Source organism: Procambarus clarkii, chromosome 25, assembly GCF_040958095.1.
Source record: "Procambarus clarkii isolate CNS0578487 chromosome 25, FALCON_Pclarkii_2.0, whole genome shotgun sequence".
Classification (NCBI taxonomy): domain Eukaryota; kingdom Metazoa; phylum Arthropoda; class Malacostraca; order Decapoda; family Cambaridae; genus Procambarus; species Procambarus clarkii.
Window position 1 is genome coordinate 20,535,132 of NC_091174.1, and position 25,123 is coordinate 20,560,254.

General features: G+C 40.3%; 1 protein-coding gene across 1 annotated transcript; it reads left to right on the top strand.

The window, feature by feature from the left end:
• Positions 1-5,585: 5,585 nt before the first annotated feature.
• LOC138368442 (uro-adherence factor A-like) lies at positions 5,586-23,595 on the top strand. The gene is made up of 6 exons (XM_069330958.1): positions 5,586-5,685; positions 8,230-8,376; positions 21,807-22,042; positions 22,186-22,476; positions 22,600-22,764; positions 22,942-23,595. Exons 1-6 carry the CDS (start codon positions 5,586-5,588, stop codon positions 23,593-23,595), a joined length of 1,593 nt encoding a protein of 530 aa, XP_069187059.1.
• Positions 23,596-25,123: the final 1,528 nt, after the last annotated feature.

Consider the following 25,123-nt stretch of genomic DNA (forward strand, 5'->3'; position numbering starts at 1 on the left):
GTTTTACGAAATGCGCTTAAGTGTCGCGTCAGACTAGAAATAAAAATGAATTTTGGAGAATTGATCTTTGAATTACCATCAACAGTGAAAAGAAACGTAAGAAAGATCGAGAAAATTCGTGTTAGAATTATTAATCTTACTTTTTCGGTCATATTTAATAATATATGTCTACAGGAAAGACTGCTACCAAAATATACTAATATTAAAATGCACGACCCAGCAGCAAGGAATCAAGCCTTCACGATAAAATATCGCCAAGATCTGATTCGTGATCAGATATACAAGGCAGAAAATGAAATCAAAGACAACAAAGCGCAACTACTTCATGCTACAAACGAATGGAGAAACAGCAACATTGACGAAAGTCTCCTTACTCGCATTGAACAACACCTCGACATCCTCACAGACCGACATCACCTCAGCACTGAAACAAGGATAATCAAGAAACTAACAACGTTATATGGAGGACCTATGGCAATTCCACGACCAAGAGATGGCTTCCTGAACCTTGCAGGAATCAACCTCACTGAGGACCAAGTCACTCTCCTAAATCTGGGTATAAACTGTCACGTTATGTCCAGACCGAGTGAGATGGCCCGGAAAGTGGAGTTGGAGATTCTGTTGGACGACATATTCGACCTCGAAGCACAAAAGAAGGTCACCACCAAAGATACCTTACAAGCAGAACTTATTGCGGAAGGAGGAAAGAATCGAGGCAACTACAGAAGCACCATACTGTCCCCCGAGCTCAAAGCGGCAGCTAAGAGCCTTTGTGAGAACAAGGAGATAGTCGTCAGGAGAGGCGACAAGTCGCCAATATACGTCATTCTTAAACAAAGACGAATATCTGGCGAAAATGAACCTCATACTCTCAGACCAAACTAAATTCCAAAGGGTAACGAAGGACACTACAAACGAACTGAGAGCAAAGGTCAACAAAATTGATCGAAACTGTGAACGCCAAGAAATCCAGACTCCACCTGCCAAAGATTATTGGGGAATATAAGCCTGGATATGTGTATGGAAATGTCAAGACACACAAGCCTGGAAACCCACTTCGGCCAATCATCAGCCTGATACCCACACCCATGTACAGACTGGCGAAACGACTCAACGGCTTGCTGACTCCTTATGTCCCTTGCGCCTTCAGCCTGAAGTCTCCAAAGGAATTTGTTGACTTGCTGCGGGGAACATGGGCCACAGGGATAAGAGCCTCGTTGGACGTAGAATCTCTGTTTACCAACGTACCTTTGGATGAAACAATCGGAATAATAGCCGACAGAGTGTACCGGGATCCGGCCTGTACTCCTCTTGACATACCAGAAAACAGTCTAAGGAAACTACTCCAAGCTTGTACTAAAGAGGCACCCTTCTTGAGCCCGGATGGAATAATGTATATGAACATGTATAAGCAAGTAGATGGGGTCGCCATGGGTTTTTCCCTAGGTGTCCTGTTTGCAAACTTCTACATGGGTACTATCGAGCAAAAAGTTTTAGTCGACATGAACTTGAAACCGGCCATATACTGCAGGTATGTTGACGACATTTTTACACAGGTACCTGATGTCAGACATCTGCAGGAGCTGAAGGAGGCATTTGAGCAGAATTCTGTGTTGCGTTGCACTTAAGAGATGGAGAAGGATGGGAAGCTGCCCTTTCTAGATGTAACAGTCATGGAAAGGAGCGGAGTTTTCCACACTGCAGTCTACACTAAGGAAACAAACATAGGAATGTGCCTGAATGCCAACAGTGACTGCCCGGAGAGGTACAAGAGAAGTGTCGGTAACGCTTATGTCGACCGTGCCCTCAGCCACAGCTCAGAATGGAAGCAAGTATATATATATATATATATATATATATATATATATATATATATATATATATATATATATATATATATATATATATATATATATATATATATATATATATAATATATTATTGGCGGGGTAGACTGAGGTGCCCATGATTGTCTATCTATTCCCCACTCCCACATTCCACCCATCTATCTGTCCTTTGACCCTCCCCATCCTCCACTCTTCCCTGCTTGCCCCTCTGTTTTTAACAGGCCTTAATATTCAGTTATAGTCATAATTATAGGCTTAAGCATTCAATGATAAAAGTTTTTGATGTTTCAGCTGCTGAATTTTAACTAAAAAAACCTTACCTAACATAATTTTTGCAGCATATTTTTCTTTAAAGTCCATCCCAGATTTAATTTCAAAGTAAAAACCAACAAAATAAATTACAAATGGTTAAGTATAGCTCAGGTACACTCCTAGTTATACTTGTTGCTAGGTGAACACGGTCATTAGGTGATAGTAAATGCTATCACCAGTCTGGGATCATTACCTACTCTCATTTCATGTTCACCGGTGTTTATTTACTTAATAACTACTTGAATAATATCTTATTATAAAACTAATTTTAATATCATAAAAAACAGGTATTACAATTTACAAGTAAAAACTGCATATAGGCTAACATGAAGGACTCACCAGCAGAAGTATTATGGTTATTATCGTATTTGATCATCCGGTTTGTAAAATAGAGACAAATTGAGTTATAACCAGTTTACGTAAAGCTACGACTGGTCCAGAACTGTCGTAGCACGACCTTGTTTACTTAGGAAGATTTTCGTTCTTAAATACCCACCTGAAACCCGACTTAGCCGCCACGAAGATGGTAAGAACAAAAACATTCTTGTTACGCAAAGTACTTGTGTAACTGCTTTATGACTCTGGCCCCTGATGTTTAGTGGCTGTATGTTCAGGAGTTCATGGAGGTCCTGGATGATCATATCAAATGGTGAATGGTATTTTGCTTCTGTCCTTAGCGCCTTGTTTTACACTGCTTGTAGTTCTTGCATGTTAGTTTTCTTTAAGGTATGTAGTGGTACTGGAAGATTTTCTAGATGCGGCTGGACTAGATTCTTTTAAGCGTGTATGTTTGTATCGAGGCTTCGGAATCTTCTCAGTCTTTCTAAGGCGGGTTTTGCCTCGTTTAATCTGACCTTTACTTGAATTTTTATGTCCTATTGATCTTAAGTTCCTGTATTCTGCCGACTTCCGAATATTGGATCAGGAGATTGTCAAGGATAATGAGGTCTGGGTTTCTATTAGCAATATGTATTAACTGGAACCTTGTTTACCTGTGCTTATTTTTCAATGCTTTTCAAAAATATTTATAAATTCAATTGCTGCCTTGGTCTTGCTGGTTAAAAGCGAATTTGATGATCCTGGTTGGCATATTATTTGAGTGACATCATCAGCGTATGACATGTATTCTACATTTTGGGGTTAGGGTAGGTCAGCTGTATACATGTTGAATAAAATGGGAGAGAGACAGCTTCCTTGTGGTACTCAACTTTTTCAGTTCTATTACGTCGCCTAAGTAGCTGCCGATATTGAGTCTAGCAGTTCTATTGTCTATAAAGCTGCAGAGCGTGGCAGTAAATCTCCGTGGGAGTCCTTGCTGCAATATCTTGTATTTTAGGTCTGTGTTCTAGACTTTATCAATAGCTCTTCAAACATCTCTAAACACTATCTTACAGTGATATTTCTTTTGACATTGCATTGGCTATATGCTCGTTGATCAGGACTATAGCTGTATGGGATCCTCTGCGATTTCTGAACTCCATGTTGTCTGGTGTTATACTTCTCTTCCTCTTCCATGTACTTCACAAGTCGGTGATTAATAATTTTTACGAATATTTTGCCTGGTATTTCAAGAAGGAAAAGGGGTTTGTAGTTTTCAGTTTAAGTTGAGGATTTTCCTGGCTTGGGGATTATTCCGAATATTGCATTTTTTAAGTATATTGGTGGGAATAGTCCAGAAGTAAGAACTGCATTAAATATACGAGTGTATTGATGGACTGAAGCCACTGGTAGGGTGGTTAATACCATTTTATTTATTCTGCTATTGCCTAGTAGCTAGTTCTTGAAACTTCTAATCGTTTTATGGACGTCTGCGATGGTCGTGTTTTTTATTAGGTGGCACTCGTTGAAAATTTTGTTACCGTCTATTGTTGGCACTGGAAGTAATGTTGCAGCTCAGTTATGGACTAGGGCTGTAATTTCCCTCTCACTAATGGGGCAAAAGTTGGCATTTTCTTCTGGGTTTAACCGGAAACTTATTTTCCCAGCACTTCCTGAATTCATGTTCCTGTTTTCTCTCCTAAAAGAGTTTGTTTCCCGAGGCGTCTGTGATGTAGGGTGTTTCCTCAGCTGAGGTTCAATATAAGGACGAGACGGGACATATTACTGGAACGCGCAATATCACCAGGACGGGCAATATTACTAGGACAGGACTTATTACTAGAACGGTCAATATCACTAGGGCATGTAATATCACGAGGACAAGCATTATTTCTATAACACGCAATATCACCAGGACGGGCAATATCACTAGGATGGGTAATATTACTAGGACAGGACTTATTATTAGGACGGACAATATTGCTAGAACGGACAATTTTATTAGAACGAACAATATTGCTGTGATGGACAATAGTGCTGGGATGGACAATAGTGCTAGGACGGATAATATTGCTATGACGGGCAATATTGTTAGGATGTTCAATATTTCTAGCACGGGCAATTATGCTAGGACGGGGAATATTACTGGGACTGACAATATTATAAGGATGGGTAATATACTTCGAAGGGAAGTATTAAAGCAAGGGCAAGGCAAGGGCAATATTTAAAAAAGACAGGTAATATTACTTGAACGTTATATATTGCTACGCTGAACAATATTGCTAGTAAGGGCAAACTTTCTAAAAACGTACGATATTGCTCCCACGATGAATGTTACAATAACGATAAATAAACTAGGACGAACAATATTTTCTGGATGCGAAATATTACTGAAAATTGGAAAAGAATTCTGCTTGGAGAAATCTAGTGTTGAATATGTTGAAGCTTAGGTATAGATGAGTTCCTACTAATAAATCACTAATATTATACAGACTAAATACAAATTTTGATTTATAAACCTAGATTAATTAGTAAGTTTTCTTTTAAGATGTGGATTTTCATTTTGTCTAGGATGCAATTGTGTGCAACGTCACCACTTTTCAATGTCCGATGGCTTCAACAATGCAACCACGGACACAGCAAGTCGTGAGCATGGCGTCCAGAAGGAGGGTTCACAGGGTCCAAATGTGCGGAATTCTTTATCATTGAGCTCCGTCTCTCGAATCACGTTGGTGGAGATAGTCACCCAACACTATGGGAATGGAATATAGAGGTCCTCTCCCACGATTCTCAACATCATTTTATTTATATTTGTGCAGGGGCCTAAATAGTATGGAATGTTTGGGTATCTTGCATAATTATTGCAAATTGTTTAGTTTGGCGGTGTTCATAAAAGGTTCTCACCCCGTTGACGGCAAGACACTGAAACATTCTGTTTGAAGTTACTCACCCATTGACGGGTTTTACTTTGGTAAGGAAATCACACCGTTGAAGGCCTCTACTATGGCAAGAAAATCAACTCGTTAACGGCATCAACTAGGGACAAAGTCCTAACCCAGATGACAGACTCAACTAAGCAAGGTACTCACCCCGTATGCTGCAACTACTATGGCAAGGAACTCACACCGTCGGCGGGCTCTACTACGGCAAGGTACTATCATCATCGACATCCCCTTCTGTGACAAGCATGAAGCCTACCTCCTGCTGGGTATTGCTGCAGTACCTACTCACGAAACATTAAAGGGGGACCGGCCCGGAGGTCGTTGCTTATATTTTTTGTTAATTGGTTCACTTGGCTATTGCACTTGACTTCTTTTTTATTCACTTTAACGTAACTTTTCATGCTTAGGGCTATGAATTATTTTACTACACATCTAGCAATTTGTGATCTGCTTACTAGATTGACTTAAAGTTACATGATGTTTTATACACAAAATTCAAACTCATAATAGTTGATCTAATATTGCTTTACCGTGTTAACCCAAGTGTTTGTCCCAGCTGAAGTAACTTCATGTAGATCATGTAGGTCAGGTAGATCACCTCCCTCAGGTACATATATCGTACTTCGGTTTGTCTCCGAACATTCTTGGTTCCACTTTTCATTACAAGGTTAGAGGAAGTATTGGGCTGGAGGCTCCAATTGCATCAGTGTTTTGTTGTACGTTTGGGACTCATAGACAAAGCCGCTTCATTGTGTTGACGCTTCATTGACGTTGACTAGGACATCGTTCAAAGACCGTGATTAACTGCTCAAGTAGGGAATATGCTATTTTTCCACGAGCACAAGGAATGGTAAGTTTGTCAGTTAATTTTCGAAACATCAGTAGGACACTTCTTGCCCTTATCCTCAATAGTAGAGATTATTCACTAGAGTTAAGAAATCCTTACACGTTTCACTCATATTTACTACCTCGAAACATTTGTTTATTTTGTTTCGTCAAGTTTCCAACTAATGTTCATGGACTTAGTTTAAATTCATTGTATGATATTAAGTACAGTAATTTATCTTGTGTATTTCTTTGTTATATTGTCTTTCATTATAACTAAGTACATTCAGTATTGCCAGTTTATTGAAAATTGCTCTCGAATATCTTGCCACTTCATTCGTAAGTCAGCCTAGTAACCATCACACGCTGTTTCCCTTACAGGATACGCGTGATATCTTCCCCCATTTATTATATACTATTTATATTCCCAATGTTTTGCTTAGCAGCATTTCGTTCTAACACAGGAGGAGGAACTCCCTAACTTAGTACTTGCCACCAAAGCAGAACTATTAACTCTGTGCTCAGAGTATCGCCTCACCGTTCCTCATAGCGCCACCAAACACGAAACCTATAACCTAATTCTTGATTATTTGGCAGACAGTGATACCATCACTTCTCAATAACTCACTCTTCTCCCAACATCCTCCCCTCACCCCATTCTCTCAGAAAACGTATTAAGAAGGAAATTGTGGAAATTGGTTCCACAATTTCCATTGCTTGGAGACATTCGTATGGAGACTGTGCACCATGTGGAGACTGTTCACCGTCTGGAGACTGTGCAATGCACAACTGTATGGGTCTTTTTACCCTCTCTCTCTTCGTCTTACCCCACTTTCCCCTTTTCCCATCACCTTATGTCTCCTCCCCCCCTCTTCGTTCTCCATCTACCCCTTCCCCCTACCCCCGACACACTCTCTACCCTTCTTTCCCCTCCCACCTCTATTCCAGATTAACTCTAACCCTTTTCCCAGAATTTTTTTTTCTAGATTGTGTGGAGTAAACAGCTGAGTAACTTCCCTTTAACTTTACACACTACGGACACCTCATTTCTAAATTCATCATTGAGTCGTATCAGACTTCATTGATATTGCTCGGCGGTGTTACGCAATATATTTCTTAAAGCAATTACCAGAGGACTACCCCAACCAGCTTTTGTTCGTCCCAAACTATATACCGTTCCCACTACAAATTTACGTAAGGCTAGCCCCAAGTTTCTGCCCTCCAACTTTGGACAGAGACAGACATTGTCTCTAATAAGTATACTTAGTACCCGGCGTTACTCGGGTCTATCTCTTCGTCTCCAATATGTCCATCAATCTATCCATCTATGTATTCATCTGTCCATAGCTCTATTCATCTTTTTATCCATCCATCAATTTCTCCAGTTGTAGAATGTTCATATTTTTTGTCATACCCCCAGTTACGTAATATCACATGGAAAATGGTCTTGAATGCTGTAATGAAGAATACTTTGCCCTATTAAGTTAATTGTTAAGTTTTCTTTTGTGTCATGGAGTATGAATTAGGACGGTTAACCTGCCATTAATTTTTACTTTGAGGAAAACAAATATCTTCATCAGGGAAACGCTTCATTAGTAAAGGAAAACTTTCTGATGGAGTGACTAGTAATGTTATAATGAAAGACGTGAAGACACTGACCGTCAACAGGCAGTAAACGGAAAGATGGAAAACATTCTCAGTCGGAAGGACAGGAAAACATGAGAGTACATGAAAAATGAAGGAAAGTGTATACTAAAGAAAGTGTATACTAAAGAAAGTGAATAACAAAGAAAGAGTATATCAAAGAAAGTGAATACCAAAGAAAGAAGTTCTGAAGCATTTCCCTCAAGACTACAACCCTCTACGCGCCCCACAATGTCTTTGAGGTGTCTAGTGTAGCATTATGATGATCTTCACGACGGTCTTCTTTGTGGCGAAGGAGCGTACGATGAGCTATTGAAAAAATAAAACAAAAACACTTTTAGGTGTGTGTGAATTTGTGCACGGTGTGGAGAGTGTGCACGGTGTGGAGAGTGTGTACGGTGTGGAGAGTGTGCACGGTGTGGAGAGTGTGCACGGTGTGGAGAGTGTGCACGGTGTGGAGAGTGTGTACGGTGTGGAGAGTGTGCACGGTGTGAATTTGTGCATGGTGTGGAGAGTGTGCACGGTGTGGAGAGTGTGCACGGTGTGGAGAGTGTGCACGGTGTGGAGAGTGTGCACGGTGTGGAGAGTGTGTACGGTGTGGAGAGTGTGCACGGTGTGGAGAGTGTGCACGGTGTGGAGAGTGTGCACGGTGTGGAGAGTGTGCACGATGTGGAGAGTGTGCACGGTGTGGAGAGTGTGCACGGTGTGGAGAGTGTGCACGGTGTGGAGAGTGTGCACGGTGTGGAGAGTGTGCACGGTGTGGAGAGTGTGTACGGTGTGGAGAGTGTGTACGGTGTGGAGAGTGTGCACGGTGTGGAGAGTGTGCACGGTGTGGAGAGTGTGTACGGTGTGGAGAGTGTGCACGGTGTGAATTTGTGCATGGTGTGGAGAGTGTGCACGGTGTGGAGAGTGTGCACGGTGTGGAGAGTGTGCACGGTGTGGAGAGTGTGTACGGTGTGGAGAGTGTGTACGGTGTGGAGAGTGTGCACGGTGTGGAGAGTGTGCACGATGTGGAGAGTGTGCACGGTGTGGAGAGTGTGCACGATGTGGAGAGTGTGTACGGTGTGGAGAGTGTGTACGGTGTGGAGAGTGTGCACGGTGTGGAGAGTGTGCACGGTGTGGAGAGTGTGCACGGTGTGGAGAGTGTGCACGGTGTGGAGAGTGTGCACGGTGTAGAGAGTGTGCACGGTGTTGAGAGTGTGCACGGTGAGGAGAGTGTGCACGGTGTTGAGAGTGTGCACGGTGTTGAGAGTGTGCACGGTGTGGAGAGTGTGCACGGTGTGGAGAGTGTGCACGGTGTGGAGAGTGTGCACGGTGTAGAGAGTGTGCACGGTGTTGAGAGTGTGCACGGTGTGGAGAGTGTGAGTAGTAGGGATGGCAACGCACAGACGAATTTTTGTTTTTGGGGAAATTCGTCTGTGTGCCCCAAGGGTTTCAGGTAAATTTAGAAATTCGTCTGTGCGTTGCCATGGTTTTCAGGTGAATTTGGGGAGTCACAGATTTGGAATTAGGGAATTCTTATAATGAAAAATAATGGCATACGAGTTTGTTAAAGTTCTTATGAGAAAAATAATTTCCGAGACTTAGAAGTTTGTTAAGGCCTTATGGGACAAATTCAAGTAACGTATGTAGCGCTTTAGGGCTTCCAGGAGAACTCTACGGACATGTTTTACATGTTTTCAACTTACAAAATCCGTCTGTGTAAGCCATAGTTTTCATGTAAATTTAGAAAATCACCTGTGTAAGTCATGGTTTTCAGGGTTTCGTACATCACACCCCCCTCCCTCCCCCCTTACCTCGCAATCTCTCGCGTCACCTTTATTTACTTTACGCCCGGCCAGCCAGTCGGCTCTTAATCTTATCTTATCTTCATAATAATATCTGGACCGTCCCTCTCTCTCCTCCTCCTATTTCCTTACAACTATTTTCAGAGTTTCAAATAATCATAGAAGTTTATTTATATATTTATGACCGAATTTGTAAAAGGATCATTTTCAGAGAATATTGTCTTAGATGTTTTGTTAAGGAAAACAGACAACTTATCCATAACACTTAGTTTTATATCCATTTACGGCTATTTCATCTGTAAAGACCAAATTGAACAGAGCCCGGTTTTAAGCTCATATTTCATCAGAGTCCAGTTTATACCTAAAAATGAACAGAGTCCACTTTGAGAGCAAAATTCGTCAGAGTCTACTTTGTGAGCAAAATTAGTCAGAGACAGTATTTAGCTCATATTTCATCAGAGTCCAATTATCAACAGAAATTCGTCAGAGACTACTTTGTGAGCAAAATTAGTCAGAGACAGTATTCAGCTCATATTTCATCAGAGTCCAATTATCAACAGAAATTCGCCAGAGTCTACTTTGAGAGCAAATTTCATCAGTGTCCTGTAATCTGTGAAAATTTGACAGAGTCCATTTTATACCCAATTTTCGTCAGAGACCATTTTATACCTAAAAATGAACAGAGTCTACTTTAATAGCAAAATTCATCAGAGTCCAGTTTTCTAGCAAATTTCATCAGTGTCCTGTAATCTGTGAAAATTTGACAGAGTCCAGTTCTTGATCGAAATTCATCAGAGTCCAGTTTTCTAGCAAATTCGTCAGAGTCTACTTTGTGAGCAAAATTAGTCAGAGACAGTTTTAAGCTCAAATTTCATCAGAGTCCAGTTTATACCGAAAATTCGCCAGAGTCTACTTTGTGCCAAAATATTCAGAGTCCAGTTCATGATCGAAATTAATCAGAGTCCAATTAAAGACCCAAATTTGACAGAGACCACATTTTCGCTACTAACAGTCCAATCCCCCCGAAATTTTAAACAGTCATATTTCAGACGTAGTAAATAAGATCAAGTCAGTTACAGAGCTCCAGCTCTTGTCCCCCTGTATTTGCATATTTTCTCTATATTCGGCTGTGTTCTTCACATTTTTTCCATGTTTTCTGTGTTCATTCCATGTTCTATAAATGTTCACAGCAAGCTCAGTTCAAATTTTTTCTGCCATTTTCCCCGTATGTTCACTATGTTCTTTGTCATATTTTCATGTGCATCATATGTTCTCTGTATAACTTTTTATACTCAATATTCATGTTCTCAATGTTCTTAGCTTGTTCTTCACACGTTCAGTGTTCATTGTTTGTATTCCCTATGTTCCTTATCATGTCTTCATATTCTCTATAAGTTCTTATTCCCTGCATGTTCACTCTATTCATCAACTTTTTCTTACGTGTTTTCTGTGTTCACCGTATGTTCACTGTGTTCATTCCCTTACTTAACCTCAATTTTTTTATGTTCTTTGTTTCTTCCATTCACTAACTAGTTCTTTGTCAAATATTAGCATCAGCAATACAGTTTCCTCAACAATTTTAGTCACCAAGTTTTTATTTGCAAAAACTATGTCAAAGTAATTCTCGTAGTCAACTTAATAGTTCTACCAGCCATGTTCTTAAACAAATCTACACTTTATTCAGTTCCAAATTTACAAAGACAAACCTTTCTTGTAACTTCTTAACTAAAAATCTTTCGCCAATCAACTGAAACATAGTCACTTTCCTCATTTCTCAACTAACTTATTATCCAATCAACCAAAAAATTGTCAAAGGAATCTTTCCAACACTGTTCATAACTAAACTTATTCCCTAGTCATCAGAAAATAACCGTGTTCTTCATGTTTCATTGTCATTTCATAACTAAAAAATCTTTCGCCAATCAACTAAAAAACATAGTCACTTTCGTCATTTCTCAACTAAACTTATTATCCAGTCAACTAAAAATAGTCAGAAATAGCCTCGTTCAACACTGTTCTTAACTAAAACAACCTTTCTCTTAGCTAAAAATTGTCAAAGGAAACTTTTTCAGCACTTTCTTAACAGGCGCTATGTTTCATCAAGAAAAATTGTCAAAGGAAACTTTCCAAAACTGTTCATAACTAGCTTTTATCCATCGTCAATCAACTAAAAATAATAACTTTCATCATTTCTTAACTAAACATATTCCCCATTCATCAGAAAATAACCGTGTTCTTCATGTTTCATTGTCATTTCTTAACTAAAATTATCCGCCAATCATCAGAAAAAGTCATGTTGATCATGTTTTGTCTTTTGCTCAACTAAAAGTATTCATCGGTCAACTAAAAATAGTTACTTCATCATGTTTCCTTGTCATTTCTTAACTGAAATATCACTTCTCTCATCTGAAAATAGTCAGGATTAACCTCATTCAACACCGTTCTTAACTAAAACAGCCTTTCGCTTAGCTAAAAATTGTCAAAGGATTCTTTTCAGCACTGTTCATAACTAACTTTATCCATCGTCAAATAAGAAAATATAGTCAAAGATATCTATCATCGTCGTTCTTAACTGACATTTATACTTTGTGGAGCACTAAAATAGTCAAATGTAACTTTTTCAACACTTTCGTAACTAAAATTATATATCGCTAAGTAAGAAAAATAGTCAAAGGTGCTCTCCGTTACACCAAAGTTACTCTTCGAGAAATCAAAGACACTCTTCAATACATCAAGGACTTACTCAAAGACACCAAAGTTACACTCTAAGACATCCTTCGAGACGTCAAAGACTTCCTTAAGACTTCAATGGGACTCTTCCATTCATCAAAGACTTTCTCTAAGCCCTCAAAGTTATTCTCAGCACAATCAAAAGTTATTCCAAGACAACAAAAGTTATTCTCAGAACAATCAAAAGTTATTCCAAGACAACAAAAGTCATTCTCAGAGCTATCAAAATTATTCTCGGAGTCATCAAAAGGTATTCTCTAACTCACTTTTGGTCATTAAAGTTAATTTCTATGTTATAAAAGTTTGTCTCAGAGACATCTAAAGTTAATCTTAGAGTTATCAAATGTAATCTCTAACTCTCTTTTGTTCATCAAAGTTGATCTCAGAGTTAACAAAGGTAATCTCTAACTCACTCTCGTTCATCAAAGTTGTTTCAAAGACATCAAAGTTATTCAAAGAGCTAACAAAAGTTATTCTCAGAGTCACCTTCGTTCTTCAGAGAAACTTTCCAAAACATCTTTATTCATCAAAGTTATTCTCAGAGGCATAAAAGTCATTCTCAGAGCTATCAAACTTGTTCTCAAAGTCATCAAACTTATTCACAGCGTCATCAAAGTTAATCTAAGACATCATTTTTCATCAAAGATATTCTCTCTAAACCATCAATGTTCTTCTCTAAGACATAAAAGTTATTCTCAGAGTCACCTTCGTTCGTCAGAGAAACTTTCAAAACATCTTTGTTCATCAAACTTGTTTTCAAAGTCATCAAAAGTTAATCTAAGACATCTTCTTTCATCAAAGTTATTTTCAGAGACATCTAAAGTTATTCTCAGAGCTATCAAACTTGTTCTCAGAGTCATCAAATGTTATTCTCGAAGTCATCAAAGTTATTTTCAGAGACATCTAAAGTTAATTTCTGTTATAAAGTTATTCTCAGAGACATCTAAAGTTAATCTTGGTCATCAAAGTTGTTCTCTAAACATCAATGTTGTTCTCCAAGGCATCAAAGATGTTCTCAAAATCATAAAAGTTATTCCCAGAGCTATCAAAGTTAATCTCAGAGTTATCCAAAGATATTCTCATGTCCACAAAAGTTATTCCAAGAGACGTCAAAGTTGTTTCAAAGACATCAAAGTTAATCTCAGAGTTATCCAAAGTTATTCTCAGAGACATCTAAAGTTAATCACTAAGACATCAAAGTTGTTCTAAGAGTTATCAAAAGTTATTCTCAGTCATGATATGTTATTCTCTAACTCACTTCCATTCATCAAAGACATTCTCTAAGTCCTGAAAGTTATTCTCTAAGACAACAAAGTCTTTCTCAGAGCTACCAAAGTTGTTCTCTAAGACATAAAAGTTATTCTCAGAGTCATCAAAGTGATCTCTAACTCACCTTTGTTCATTAGAGAAACTTTCCAATCCATATTCGTTGACCAGAGTTATTCTCAGAGTCATCAAAGCGATCTCTAATTCACCTTTGTTCTCCCAAAGTTGTTCTCTAAGACACCTTCGTTCATCAAAGAAACTCTCCTTCTTCCATCATGTTATTCTTTAAGACATCTTCAGTCATAAAATTTCTCTCCAAAATGTAACTAGTTCAGCTTTTCATACCAAACCTGCATTTCTGTTAAAACATATTTTCTTAGTTGCTTTACCCTAAAACTGTTCTCTGAACTACACTGTTCAAACCTACGTAACCTATCCTCTCCACCCAATGTTACTTAGTTAACGTAACGTTCCTAAACCTAGCTTTACCTATCCTAACATAACTTACCTTACCTTACCTATCTTACCTAACTTTACCTATCTTACCTAACTTAACCTGCATAACCTAACTTTACCTTTACCTTACCTTACCTATCTTACCTAACCTAACCTAACTTTACCTATGTTACCTAACTTAACCTTCATAACCTAACTTTACCTATCCTAACATAACTTACCTTACCTTCCCTATCTTACCTAACTTTACCTATCCTAACATAACTTACCTTACCTTACCTTACCTATTTTACCTAACTTAACCTAACTTTACCTATGTTACCTTACTTTACCTATCTTACCTAACTTAACCTGCATAACCTAACTTTACCTTTGTTACCTTACCGTACCTTACCTAACCTAACTTTACCTATGTTACCTTACCTTACCTTACCTATCTTACCTAACTTAACCTGCATAACTTGCTTTACCTAACTTAATCTTACATTCCCAAACTGATGTATCCTAACTTATCTAGTCAAACCAGGCATGATCTAACTTACATAAGTATTCCTTCTTGTCTTTTGTGTTTCGTCAATCATTGTCTCATATTCATTTACTCATTTCTTTAGTTATTTTCTCAAATGGTCACTTTGCATTTCAAGTGCTATTTGTTAGAGATTGGGTGTTTAACCATTTCAAAGGTTTTTGTTATATATGGGAACTTACTCGTTTCAAGGGCCAATTTCTCAAATGGTCATTTTTGCAGATCAAGGGTTATTTGTTAAAGTTCATCAAGTTGCTCATAAGTTGTATTTATTATGATTGTTATCATTTATTCTTATTCCCCAACCCCTTAACCTAGCCTCTTGTAATCTTATTATATTTAGTAGGTTCTATCTTATGTTCTTATTCCCCAACCCTTAACCTAACCTCTTGTAATCTTATTGTATTTAGTAGGTTCTAGCTTATGTTCTTATTCCCAACCCTTTAACCTAACCTTTCAGATGTAGTTTGTTGAATATATTATCCTTTTCCTAACCTTTCAGATGTAGTTTGTTGAATATATTATCCTTTTTCTAACCTTTCAGATGTAGTTTTGTTTCTCCTTTTTGTATATTTTTACCCAAACCATCTTTCCTTCTTTACTTTGATTTCACATATAAGTTCATTCTTTATCTTAGTAATAATAGAATTACAATAGTAAAGAATCAGATCTACTAAGACTTGAAATTGAGAAAAACAAGAGAGCAAGTGAGTGAGAGCATGAAAAGAGGAGAAAAGAGTAAGAGAGAGGGGGGAGGAAGAGCATGGGAGCACTAAGACTTGAATTTGAGAAAAACAAGAGCTCAAGGGAGTGAGAGCATAAAAGAAGAGCAAGGAGTAAGAGAGAGGGGGCGGAAGAAAATGGGACCAAAGAAGAGAGAATGAGAGAGAGAGTGTGGGCATGGGGGAACTAAGACTTGAATTTGAGAAAAAAGAAAACTAAGTGAATGAGAGTGAGGGTGTGAGAATGGGAGCATTAAGACTTGAATTTGAGAAACAAGAGAGCATTTGAGCAAATGAGGGAGAGAGAGGGGGAGGAAGAGAGAGAATAAGGGAGAGAGATAGAAAAGGAGGGTTAGAAGGAGTAGGAGAATCAAAGTAAAGAAGGAAAGATGGTTTGGGTAAAAATATACAAAAAGGAGAAACAAAACTACATCTGAAAGGTTAGGAAAAGGATAATATATTCAACAAACTACATCTGAAAGGTTAGGTTAAAGGGTTGGGAATAAGAACATAAGCTAGAACCTACTAAATATAATAAGATTACAAGAGGCTAGGTTAAGGGGTTGGGGAATAAGAATAAATGATAACAATCATAATAAATACAACTTATGAGCAACTTGATGAACTTTAACAAATAACCCTTGATCTGCAAAAATGACCATTTGAGAAATTGGCCCTTGAAACGAGTAAGTTCCCATATATAACAAAAACCTTTGAAATGGTTAAACACCCAATCTCTAACAAATAGCACTTGAAATGCAAAGTGACCATTTGAGAAAATAACTAAAGAAATGAGTAAATGAATATGAGACAATGATTGACGAAACACAAAAGACAAGAAGGAATACTTATGTAAGTTAGATCATGCCTGGTTTGACTAGATAAGTTAGGATACATCAGTTTGGGAATGTAAGATTAAGTTAGGTAAAGCAAGTTATGCAGGTTAAGTTAGGTAAGATAGGTAAGGTAAGGTAAGGTAACATAGGTAAAGTTAGGTTAGGTAAGGTACGGTAAGGTAACAAAGGTAAAGTTAGGTTATGCAGGTTAAGTTAGGTAAGATAGGTAAAGTAAGGTAACATAGGTAAAGTTAGGTTAAGTTAGGTAAAATAGGTAAGGTAAGGTAAGGTAAGTTATGTTAGGATAGGTAAAGTTAGGTAAGATAGGGAAGGTAAGGTAAGTTATGTTAGGATAGGTAAAGTTAGGTTATGAAGGTTAAGTTAGGTAACATAGGTAAAGTTAGGTTAGGTTAGGTAAGATAGGTAAGGTAAGGTAAAGGTAAAGTTAGGTTATGCAGGTTAAGTTAGGTAAGATAGGTCAAGTTAGGTAAGATAGGTAAGGTAAGGTAAGTTATGTTAGGATAGGTAAAGCTAGGTTTAGGAACGTTACGTTAACTAAGTAACATTGGGTGGAGAGGATAGGTTACGTAGGTTTGAACAGTGTAGTTCAGAGAACAGTTTTAGGGTAAAGCAACTAAGAAAATATGTTTTAACAGAAATGCAGGTTTGGTATGAAAAGCTGAACTAGTTACATTTTGGAGAGAAATTTTATGACTGAAGATGTCTTAAAGAATAACATGATGGAAGAAGGAGAGTTTCTTTGATGAACGAAGGTGTCTTAGAGAACAACTTTGGGAGAACAAAGGTGAATTAGAGATCGCTTTGATGACTCTGAGAATAACTCTGGTCAACGAATATGGATTGGAAAGTTTCTCTAATGAACAAAGGTGAGTTAGAGATCACTTTGATGACTCTGAGAATAACTTTTATGTCTTAGAGAACAACTTTGGTAGCTCTGAGAAAGACTTTGTTGTCTTAGAGAATAACTTTCAGGACTTAGAGAATGTCTTTGATGAATGGAAGTGAGTTAGAGAATAACATATCATGACTGAGAATAACTTTTGATAACTCTTAGAACAACTTTGATGTCTTAGTGATTAACTTTAGATGTCTCTGAGAATAACTTTGGATAACTCTGAGATTAACTTTGATGTCTTTGAAACAACTTTGACGTCTCTTGGAATAACTTTTGTGGACATGAGAATATCTTTGGATAACTCTGAGATTAACTTTGATAGCTCTGGGAATAACTTTTATGATTTTGAGAACATCTTTGATGCCTTGGAGAACAACATTGATGTTTAGAGAACAACTTTGATGACCAAGATTAACTTTAGATGTCTCTGAGAATAACTTTATAACATAGAAATTAACTTTAGATGTCTCTGAAAATAACTTTGATGACTTCGAGAATAACATTTGATGACTCTGAGAACAAGTTTGATAGCTCTGAGAATAACTTTAGATGTCTCTGAAAATAACTTTGATGAAAGAAGATGTCTTAGATTAACTTTTGATGACTTTGAAAACAAGTTTGATGAACAAAGATGTTTTGAAAGTTTCTCTGACGAACGAAGGTGACTCTGAGAATAACTTTTATGTCTTAGAGAAGAACATTGATGGTTTAGAGAGAATATCTTTGATGAAAAATGATGTCTTAGATTAACTTTGATGACGCTGTGAATAAGTTTGATGACTTTGAGAACAAGTTTGATAGCTCTGAGAATGACTTTTATGCCTCTGAGAATAACTTTGATGAATAAAGATGTTTTGGAAAGTTTCTCTGAAGAACGAAGGTGACTCTGAGAATAACTTTTGTTAGCTCTTTGAATAACTTTGATGTCTTTGAAACAACTTTGATGAACGAGAGTGAGTTAGAGATTACCTTTGTTAACTCTGAGATCAACTTTGATGAACAAAAGAGAGTTAGAGATTACATTTGATAACTCTAAGATTAACTTTAGATGTCTCTGAGACAAACTTTTATAACATAGAAATTAACTTTAATGACCAAAAGTGAGTTAGAGAATACCTTTTGATGACTCCGAGAATAATTTTGATAGCTCTGAGAATGACTTTTGTTGTCTTGGAATAACTTTTGATTGTTCTGAGAATAACTTTTGTTGTCTTGGAATAACTTTTGATTGTGCTGAGAATAACTTTGAGGGCTTAGAGAAAGTCTTTGATGAATGGAAGAGTCCCATTGAAGTCTTAAGGAAGTCTTTGACGTCTCGAAGGATGTCTTAGAGTGTAACTTTGGTGTCTTTGAGTAAGTCCTTGATGTATTGAAGAGTGTCTTTGATTTCTCGAAGAGTAACTTTGGTGTAACGGAGAGCACCTTTGACTATTTTTCTTACTTAGCGATATATAATTTTAGTTACGAAAGTGTTGAAAAAGTTACATTTGACTATTTTAGTGCTCCACAAAGTATAAATGTCAGTTAAGAACGACGATGATAGATATCTTTGACTATATTTTCTTATTTGACGATGGATAAAGTTAGTTATGAACAGTGCTGAAAAGAATCCTTTGACAATTTTTAGCTAAGCGAAAGGCTGTTTTAGTTAAGAACGGTGTTGAATGAGGTTAATCCTGACTATTTTCAGATGAGAGAAGTGATATTTCAGTTAAGAAATGACAAGGAAACATGATGAAGTAACTATTTTTAGTTGACCGATGAATACTTTTAGTTGAGCAAAAGACAAAACATGATCAACATGACTTTTTCTGATGATTGGCGGATAATTTTAGTTAAGAAATGACAATGAAACATGAAGAACACGGTTATTTTCTGATGAATGGGGAATATGTTTAGTTAAGAAATGATGAAAGTTATTATTTTTAGTTGATTGACGATGGATAAAAGCTAGTTATGAACAGTTTTGGAAAGTTTCCTTTGACAATTTTTCTTGATGAAACATAGCGCCTGTTAAGAAAGTGCTGAAAAAGTTTCCTTTGACAATTTTTAGCTAAGAGAAAGGTTGTTTTAGTTAAGAACAGTGTTGAACGAGGCTATTTCTGACTATTTTTAGTTGACTGGATAATAAGTTTAGTTGAGAAATGACGAAAGTGACTATGTTTTTTAGTTGATTGGCGAAAGATTTTTTAGTTATGAAATGACAATGAAACATGAAGAACACGGTTATTTTCTGATGACTAGGGAATAAGTTTAGTTATGAACAGTGTTGGAAAGATTCCTTTGACAATTTTTTGGTTGATTGGATAATAAGTTAGTTGAGAAATGAGGAAAGTGACTATGTTTCAGTTGATTGGCGAAAGATTTTTAGTTAAGAAGTTACAAGAAAGGTTTGTCTTTGTAAATTTGGAACTGAATAAAGTGTAGATTTGTTTAAGAACATGGCTGGTAGAACTATTAAGTTGACTACGAGAATTACTTTGACATAGTTTTTGCAAATAAAAACTTGGTGACTAAAATTGTTGAGGAAACTGTATTGCTGATGCTAATATTTGACAAAGAACTAGTTAGTGAATGGAAGAAACAAAGAACATAAAAAAATTGAGGTTAAGTAAGGGAATGAACACAGTGAACATACGGTGAACACAGAAAACACGTAAGAAAAAGTTGATGAATAGAGTGAACATGCAGGGAATAAGAACTTATAGAGAATATGAAGACATGATAAGGAACATAGGGAATACAAACAATGAACACTGAACGTGTGAAGAACAAGCTAAGAACATTGAGAACATGAATATTGAGTATAAAAAGTTATACAGAGAACATATGATGCACATGAAAATATGACAAAGAACATAGTGAACATACGGGGAAAATGGCAGAAAAAATTTGAACTGAGCTTGCTGTGAACATTTATAGAACATGGAATGAACATAGAAAACATGGAAAAAATGTGAAGAACACAGCCGAATATAGAGAAAATATGCAAATACAGGGGGACAAGAGCTGGAGCTCTGTAACTGACTTGATCTTATTTACTACGTCTGAAATATGACTGTTTAAAATTTCGGGGGGATTGGACTGTTAGTAGCGAAAATGTGGTCTCTGTCAAATTTGGGTCTTTAATTGGACTCTGATTAATTTCGATCATGAACTGGACTCTGAATATTTTGGCACAAAGTAGACTCTGGCGAATTTTCGGTATAAACTGGACTCTGATGAAATTTGAGCTTAAAACTGTCTCTGACTAATTTTGCTCACAAAGTAGACTCTGACGAATTTGCTAGAAAACTGGACTCTGATGAATTTCGATCAAGAACTGGACTCTGTCAAATTTTCACAGATTACAGGACACTGATGAAATTTGCTAGAAAACTGGACTCTGATGAATTTTGCTATTAAAGTAGACTCTGTTCATTTTTAGGTATAAAATGGTCTCTGACGAAAATTGGGTATAAAATGGACTCTGTCAAATTTTCACAGATTACAGGACACTGATGAAATTTGCTCTCAAAGTAGACTCTGGCGAATTTCTGTTGATAATTGGACTCTGATGAAATATGAGCTGAATACTGTCTCTGACTAATTTTGCTCACAAAGTAGTCTCTGACGAATTTCTGTTGATAATTGGACTCTGATGAAATATGAGCTAAATACTGTCTCTGACTAATTTTGCTCACAAAGTAGACTCTGACGAATTTTGCTCTCAAAGTGGACTCTGTTCATTTTTAGGTATAAACTGGACTCTGATGAAATATGAGCTTAAAACCGGGCTCTGTTCAATTTGGTCTTTACAGATGAAATAGCCGTAAATGGATATAAAACTAAGTGTTATGGATAAGTTGTCTGTTTTCCTTAACAAAACATCTAAGACAATATTCTCTGAAAATGATCCTTTTACAAATTCGGTCATAAATATATAAATAAACTTCTATGATTATTTGAAACTCTGAAAATAGTTGTAAGGAAATAGGAGGAGGAGAGAGAGGGACGGTCCAGATATTATTATGAAGATAAGATAAGATTAAGAGCCGACTGGCTGGCCGGGCGTAAAGTAAATAAAGGTGACGCGAGAGATTGCGAGGTAAGGGGGGAGGGAGGGGGGTGTGATGTACGAAACCCTGAAAACCATGACTTACACAGGTGATTTTCTAAATTTACATGAAAACTATGGCTTACACAGACGGATTTTGTAAGTTGAAAACATGTAAAACATGTCCGTAGAGTTCTCCTGGAAGCCCTAAAGCGCTACATACGTTACTTGAATTTGTCCCATAAGGCCTTAACAAACTTCTAAGTCTCGGAAATTATTTTTCTCATAAGAACTTTAACAAACTCGTATGCCATTATTTTTCATTATAAGAATTCCCTAATTCCAAATCTGTGACTCCCCAAATTCACCTGAAAACCATGGCAACGCACAGACGAATTTCTAAATTTACCTGAAACCCTTGGGGCACACAGACGAATTTCCCCAAAAACAAAAATTCGTCTGTGCGTTGCCATCCCTACTACTAGTGTGCACGGTGTGGAGAGTGTGCACGGTGTGGAGAGTGTGCACGATGTGGAGAGTGTGCACGGTGTGGAGAGTGTGCACGGTGTGGAGAGTGTGCACGGTGTGGAGAGTGTGCACGGTGTGGAGAGTGTGCACGGTGTGGAGAGTGTGTACGGTGTAGAGAGTGTGCACATTGTGGAGAGTGTGCACGGTTTGGAGAGCGTGCACGAAGTGGAGAGCGTGCACGGTGTTGAGAGCGTGCACGGTGTTGAGAGTGTGCACGGTGTGGAGAATGTGCACGGTGTGGAGAGTGTGCACGGTGTTGAGAGTGTGCACGGTGTTGAGAGTGTGCACGGTGTTGAAGTGTGCACGGTGTTGAGAGTGTGCACGGTGTTGAGAGTGTGCACGGTGTTGAGAGTGTGCACGGTGTTGAGAGTGTGCACGGTGTGGAGAGTGTGCACGGTGTTGAGAGTGTGCACGGTGTTGAGAGTGTGCACGGTGTGGAGAGTGTGCACGGTGTGGAGAGTGTGCACGGTGTGGAGAGTGTGCACGGTGTGGAGAGTGTGCACGGTGTGGAGAGTGTGTACGGTGTGGAGAGTGTGTACGGTGTGGAGAGTGTGCACGGTGTGGAGAGTGAGCACGGTGTTGAGAGTGTGCACGGTGTGGAGAGTGTGCACGGTGTGGAGAGTGTGCACGGTGTGGAGAGTGTGTACGGTGTGGAGAGTGTGCACATTGTGGAGAGTGTGCACGGTTTGGAGAGCGTGCACGGTGTTGAGAGCGTGCACGGTGTTGAGAGTGTGCACGGTGTGGAGAGTGTGCACGGTGTGGATAGTGTGCACGGTGTGGAGAGTGTGCACGGTGTTGAGAGTGTGCACGGTGTTGAGAGTGTGCACGGTGTTGAGAGTGTGCACGGTGTGGAGAGTGTGCACGGTGTTGAGAGTGTGCACGGTGTTGAGAGTGTGCACGGTGTTGAGAGTGTGCACGGTGTTGAGAGTGTGCACGGTGTGGAGAGTGTGCACGGTGTGGAGAGTGTGCACGGTATTGAGAGTGTGCACGGTATTGAGAGTGTGCACGGTGTGGAGAGTGTGCACGGTGTTGAGAGTGTGCACGGTGTTGAGAGTGTGCACGGTGTTGAGAGTGTGCACGGTGTTGAGAGTGTGCACGGTGTTGAGAGTGTGCACGGTGTTGAGAGTGTGCACGGTGTTGAGAGTGTGCACGGTGTTGAGAGTGTGCACGGTGTTGAGAGTGTGCACGGTGTTGAGAGTGTGCACGGTGTTGAGAGTGTGCACGGTGTTGAGAGTGTGCACGGTGTTGAGAGTGTGCACGGTGTTGAGAGTGTGCACGGTGTGGAGAGTGTGCACGGTGTGGAGAGTGTGCACGGTGTGGAGAGTATGCAAGGTGTGGAGAGTGCGCACACTGTGTGGAGAGTGCGCACCCTGTGTGGAGAGTGCGCACCCTGTGTGGAGAGTGCGCACCCTGTGTGGAGAGTGCGCACCCGGTGTGGAGAGTGCGCACCCTGTGTGGAGAGTGCGCACCCTGTGTGGAGAGTGCGCACCCTGTGTGGAAAGTGTGCACCCTGTGTGGAGAGTGTGCACCCTGTGTGGAGAGTGTGCACCCTGTGTGGAGAGTGTGCACCCTGTGTGGAGAGTGTGCACCCTGTGTGGAGAGTGTGCACCCTGCGTGGAGAGTGTGCACCCTGCGTGGAGAGTGTGCACCCTGCGTGGAGAGTGTGCACCCTGCGTGGAGAGTGTGCACCCTGTGTGGAGAGTGTGCACCCTGTGTGGAGAGTGTGCACGCTGTGCGGAGAGTGTGCAACCTGTGTGGAGAGTGAGCACGGTGTGGAGAGTGAGCACGGTGTGGAGAGTGAGCTCGGTGTGGAGAGTGAGCACGGTGTGCAGAGTGTGCACCCTGAGGAGTGTGTGCACCCTGTAGAGAGTGTGCCCCCTGTAGAGAGTGTGCACCCTGTGTAGAGTGTGCATGGTGTGGAGTGTGTGCACCCTGTGGAGAGTATACACCCTGTGTAGAGTGTACACGGTGTGGAGAGTGTACACGGTGTGGAGAGTGTGCACCCTGTGGAGAGTGTGCACGGTGTGGAGCATGTGCACCTTGTGGAGAGTGTGCACCCTGTGAAGCATGTGCACCCTGTGGCGAGTGTGCACCCTGTGGAGTGTGTGCACCGTGTGGAGAGTGTGCACCATGTGGAGTGAGTGCACCTTGTGGCGGTGTGGAGAGTGTACACCCTGTGGAGAATGTGCACCCTGTGGAGAACGTGCACCTTGTGTAGAATGTGTACCTTGTGTAGAATGTGCACCCTGTGGAGATTGTGCACCCTGTGGAGAGAGTGCACCCTGTGGATAGTGTGCACCCTGTGGAGAATGTGCACCCTGTGGAGTGTGTGCACCCTGTGGAGTGTGTGCACCCTGTGGAGTGGGTGCACCCTGTGGAGTGTGTGCACCCTGTGGAGAATGTGCACCCTGTGGAGAATGTGCACCCTATGGAGTGTGTGCACCCTGTGGAGTGTGTGCACCCTGTGGAGTGTGTGCACCCTGTGGAGTGTGTGCACCCTATGGAGTGTGTGCACCCTGTGGAGAGTGTGCATCCTGTGGAGAGTGTGCACCCTGTGGAGAGTGTGCACGGTGTGGAGAGTGTGCACGGTGTGGAGAGTGTGCACGGTGTGGAGAGTGTGCACCCGGTGTGGAGTGTGCGTGCACCCGGTGTGGAGTGTGCGTGCACCCGGTGTGGAGTGTGCGTGCACCCGGTGTGGACTTTGCGTGCACCCGGTGTGGAGTGTGCGTGCACCCGGTGTGGAGTGTGCGTGCACCCGGTGTGGAGTGTGCGTGCCCCCGGTGTGGAATGTGCGTGCTCCCGGTGTGGAATGTGCGTGCTCCCGGTGTGGAATGTGCGTGCACCCGGTGTGGAATGTGCGTGCACCCGGTGTGGAATGTGCGTGCACCCGGTGTGGAATGTGCGTGCACCCGGTGTGGAATGTGCGTGCACCCGGTGTGGAATGTGCGTGCACCCGGTGTGGAGTGTGCGTGCACCCTGTGTGGAGTGTGCGTGCACCCTGTGTAGAGTGTGCTTGCACCCTGTGCAGATTGTGCGTGCACCCTGTGTAGATTGTGCGTGCACCCTGTGGAGATTGTGCGTGCACCCTGTGGAGATTGTGCGTGCACCCTGTGGAGATTGTGCGTGCACCCTGTGTAGAGTGTGCGTGCACCCTGTGTAGAGTGTGCGTGCACCCTGTGTAGAGTGTGCGTGCACCCTGTGCAGAGTGTGCGTGCACCCTGTGCAGATTGTGCGTACACCCTGTGTAGATTGTGCGTGCACCCTGTGGAGATTGTGCGTGCACCCTGAGGAGATTGTGCGTGCACCCTGTGTAGAGTGTGCGTGCACCCTGTGTAGAGTGTGCGTGCACCCTGTGTAGAGTGTGCGTGCACCCTGTGTAGAGTGTGCGTGCACCCTGTGTAGAGTGTGCGTGCACCCTGTGTAGAGTGTGCG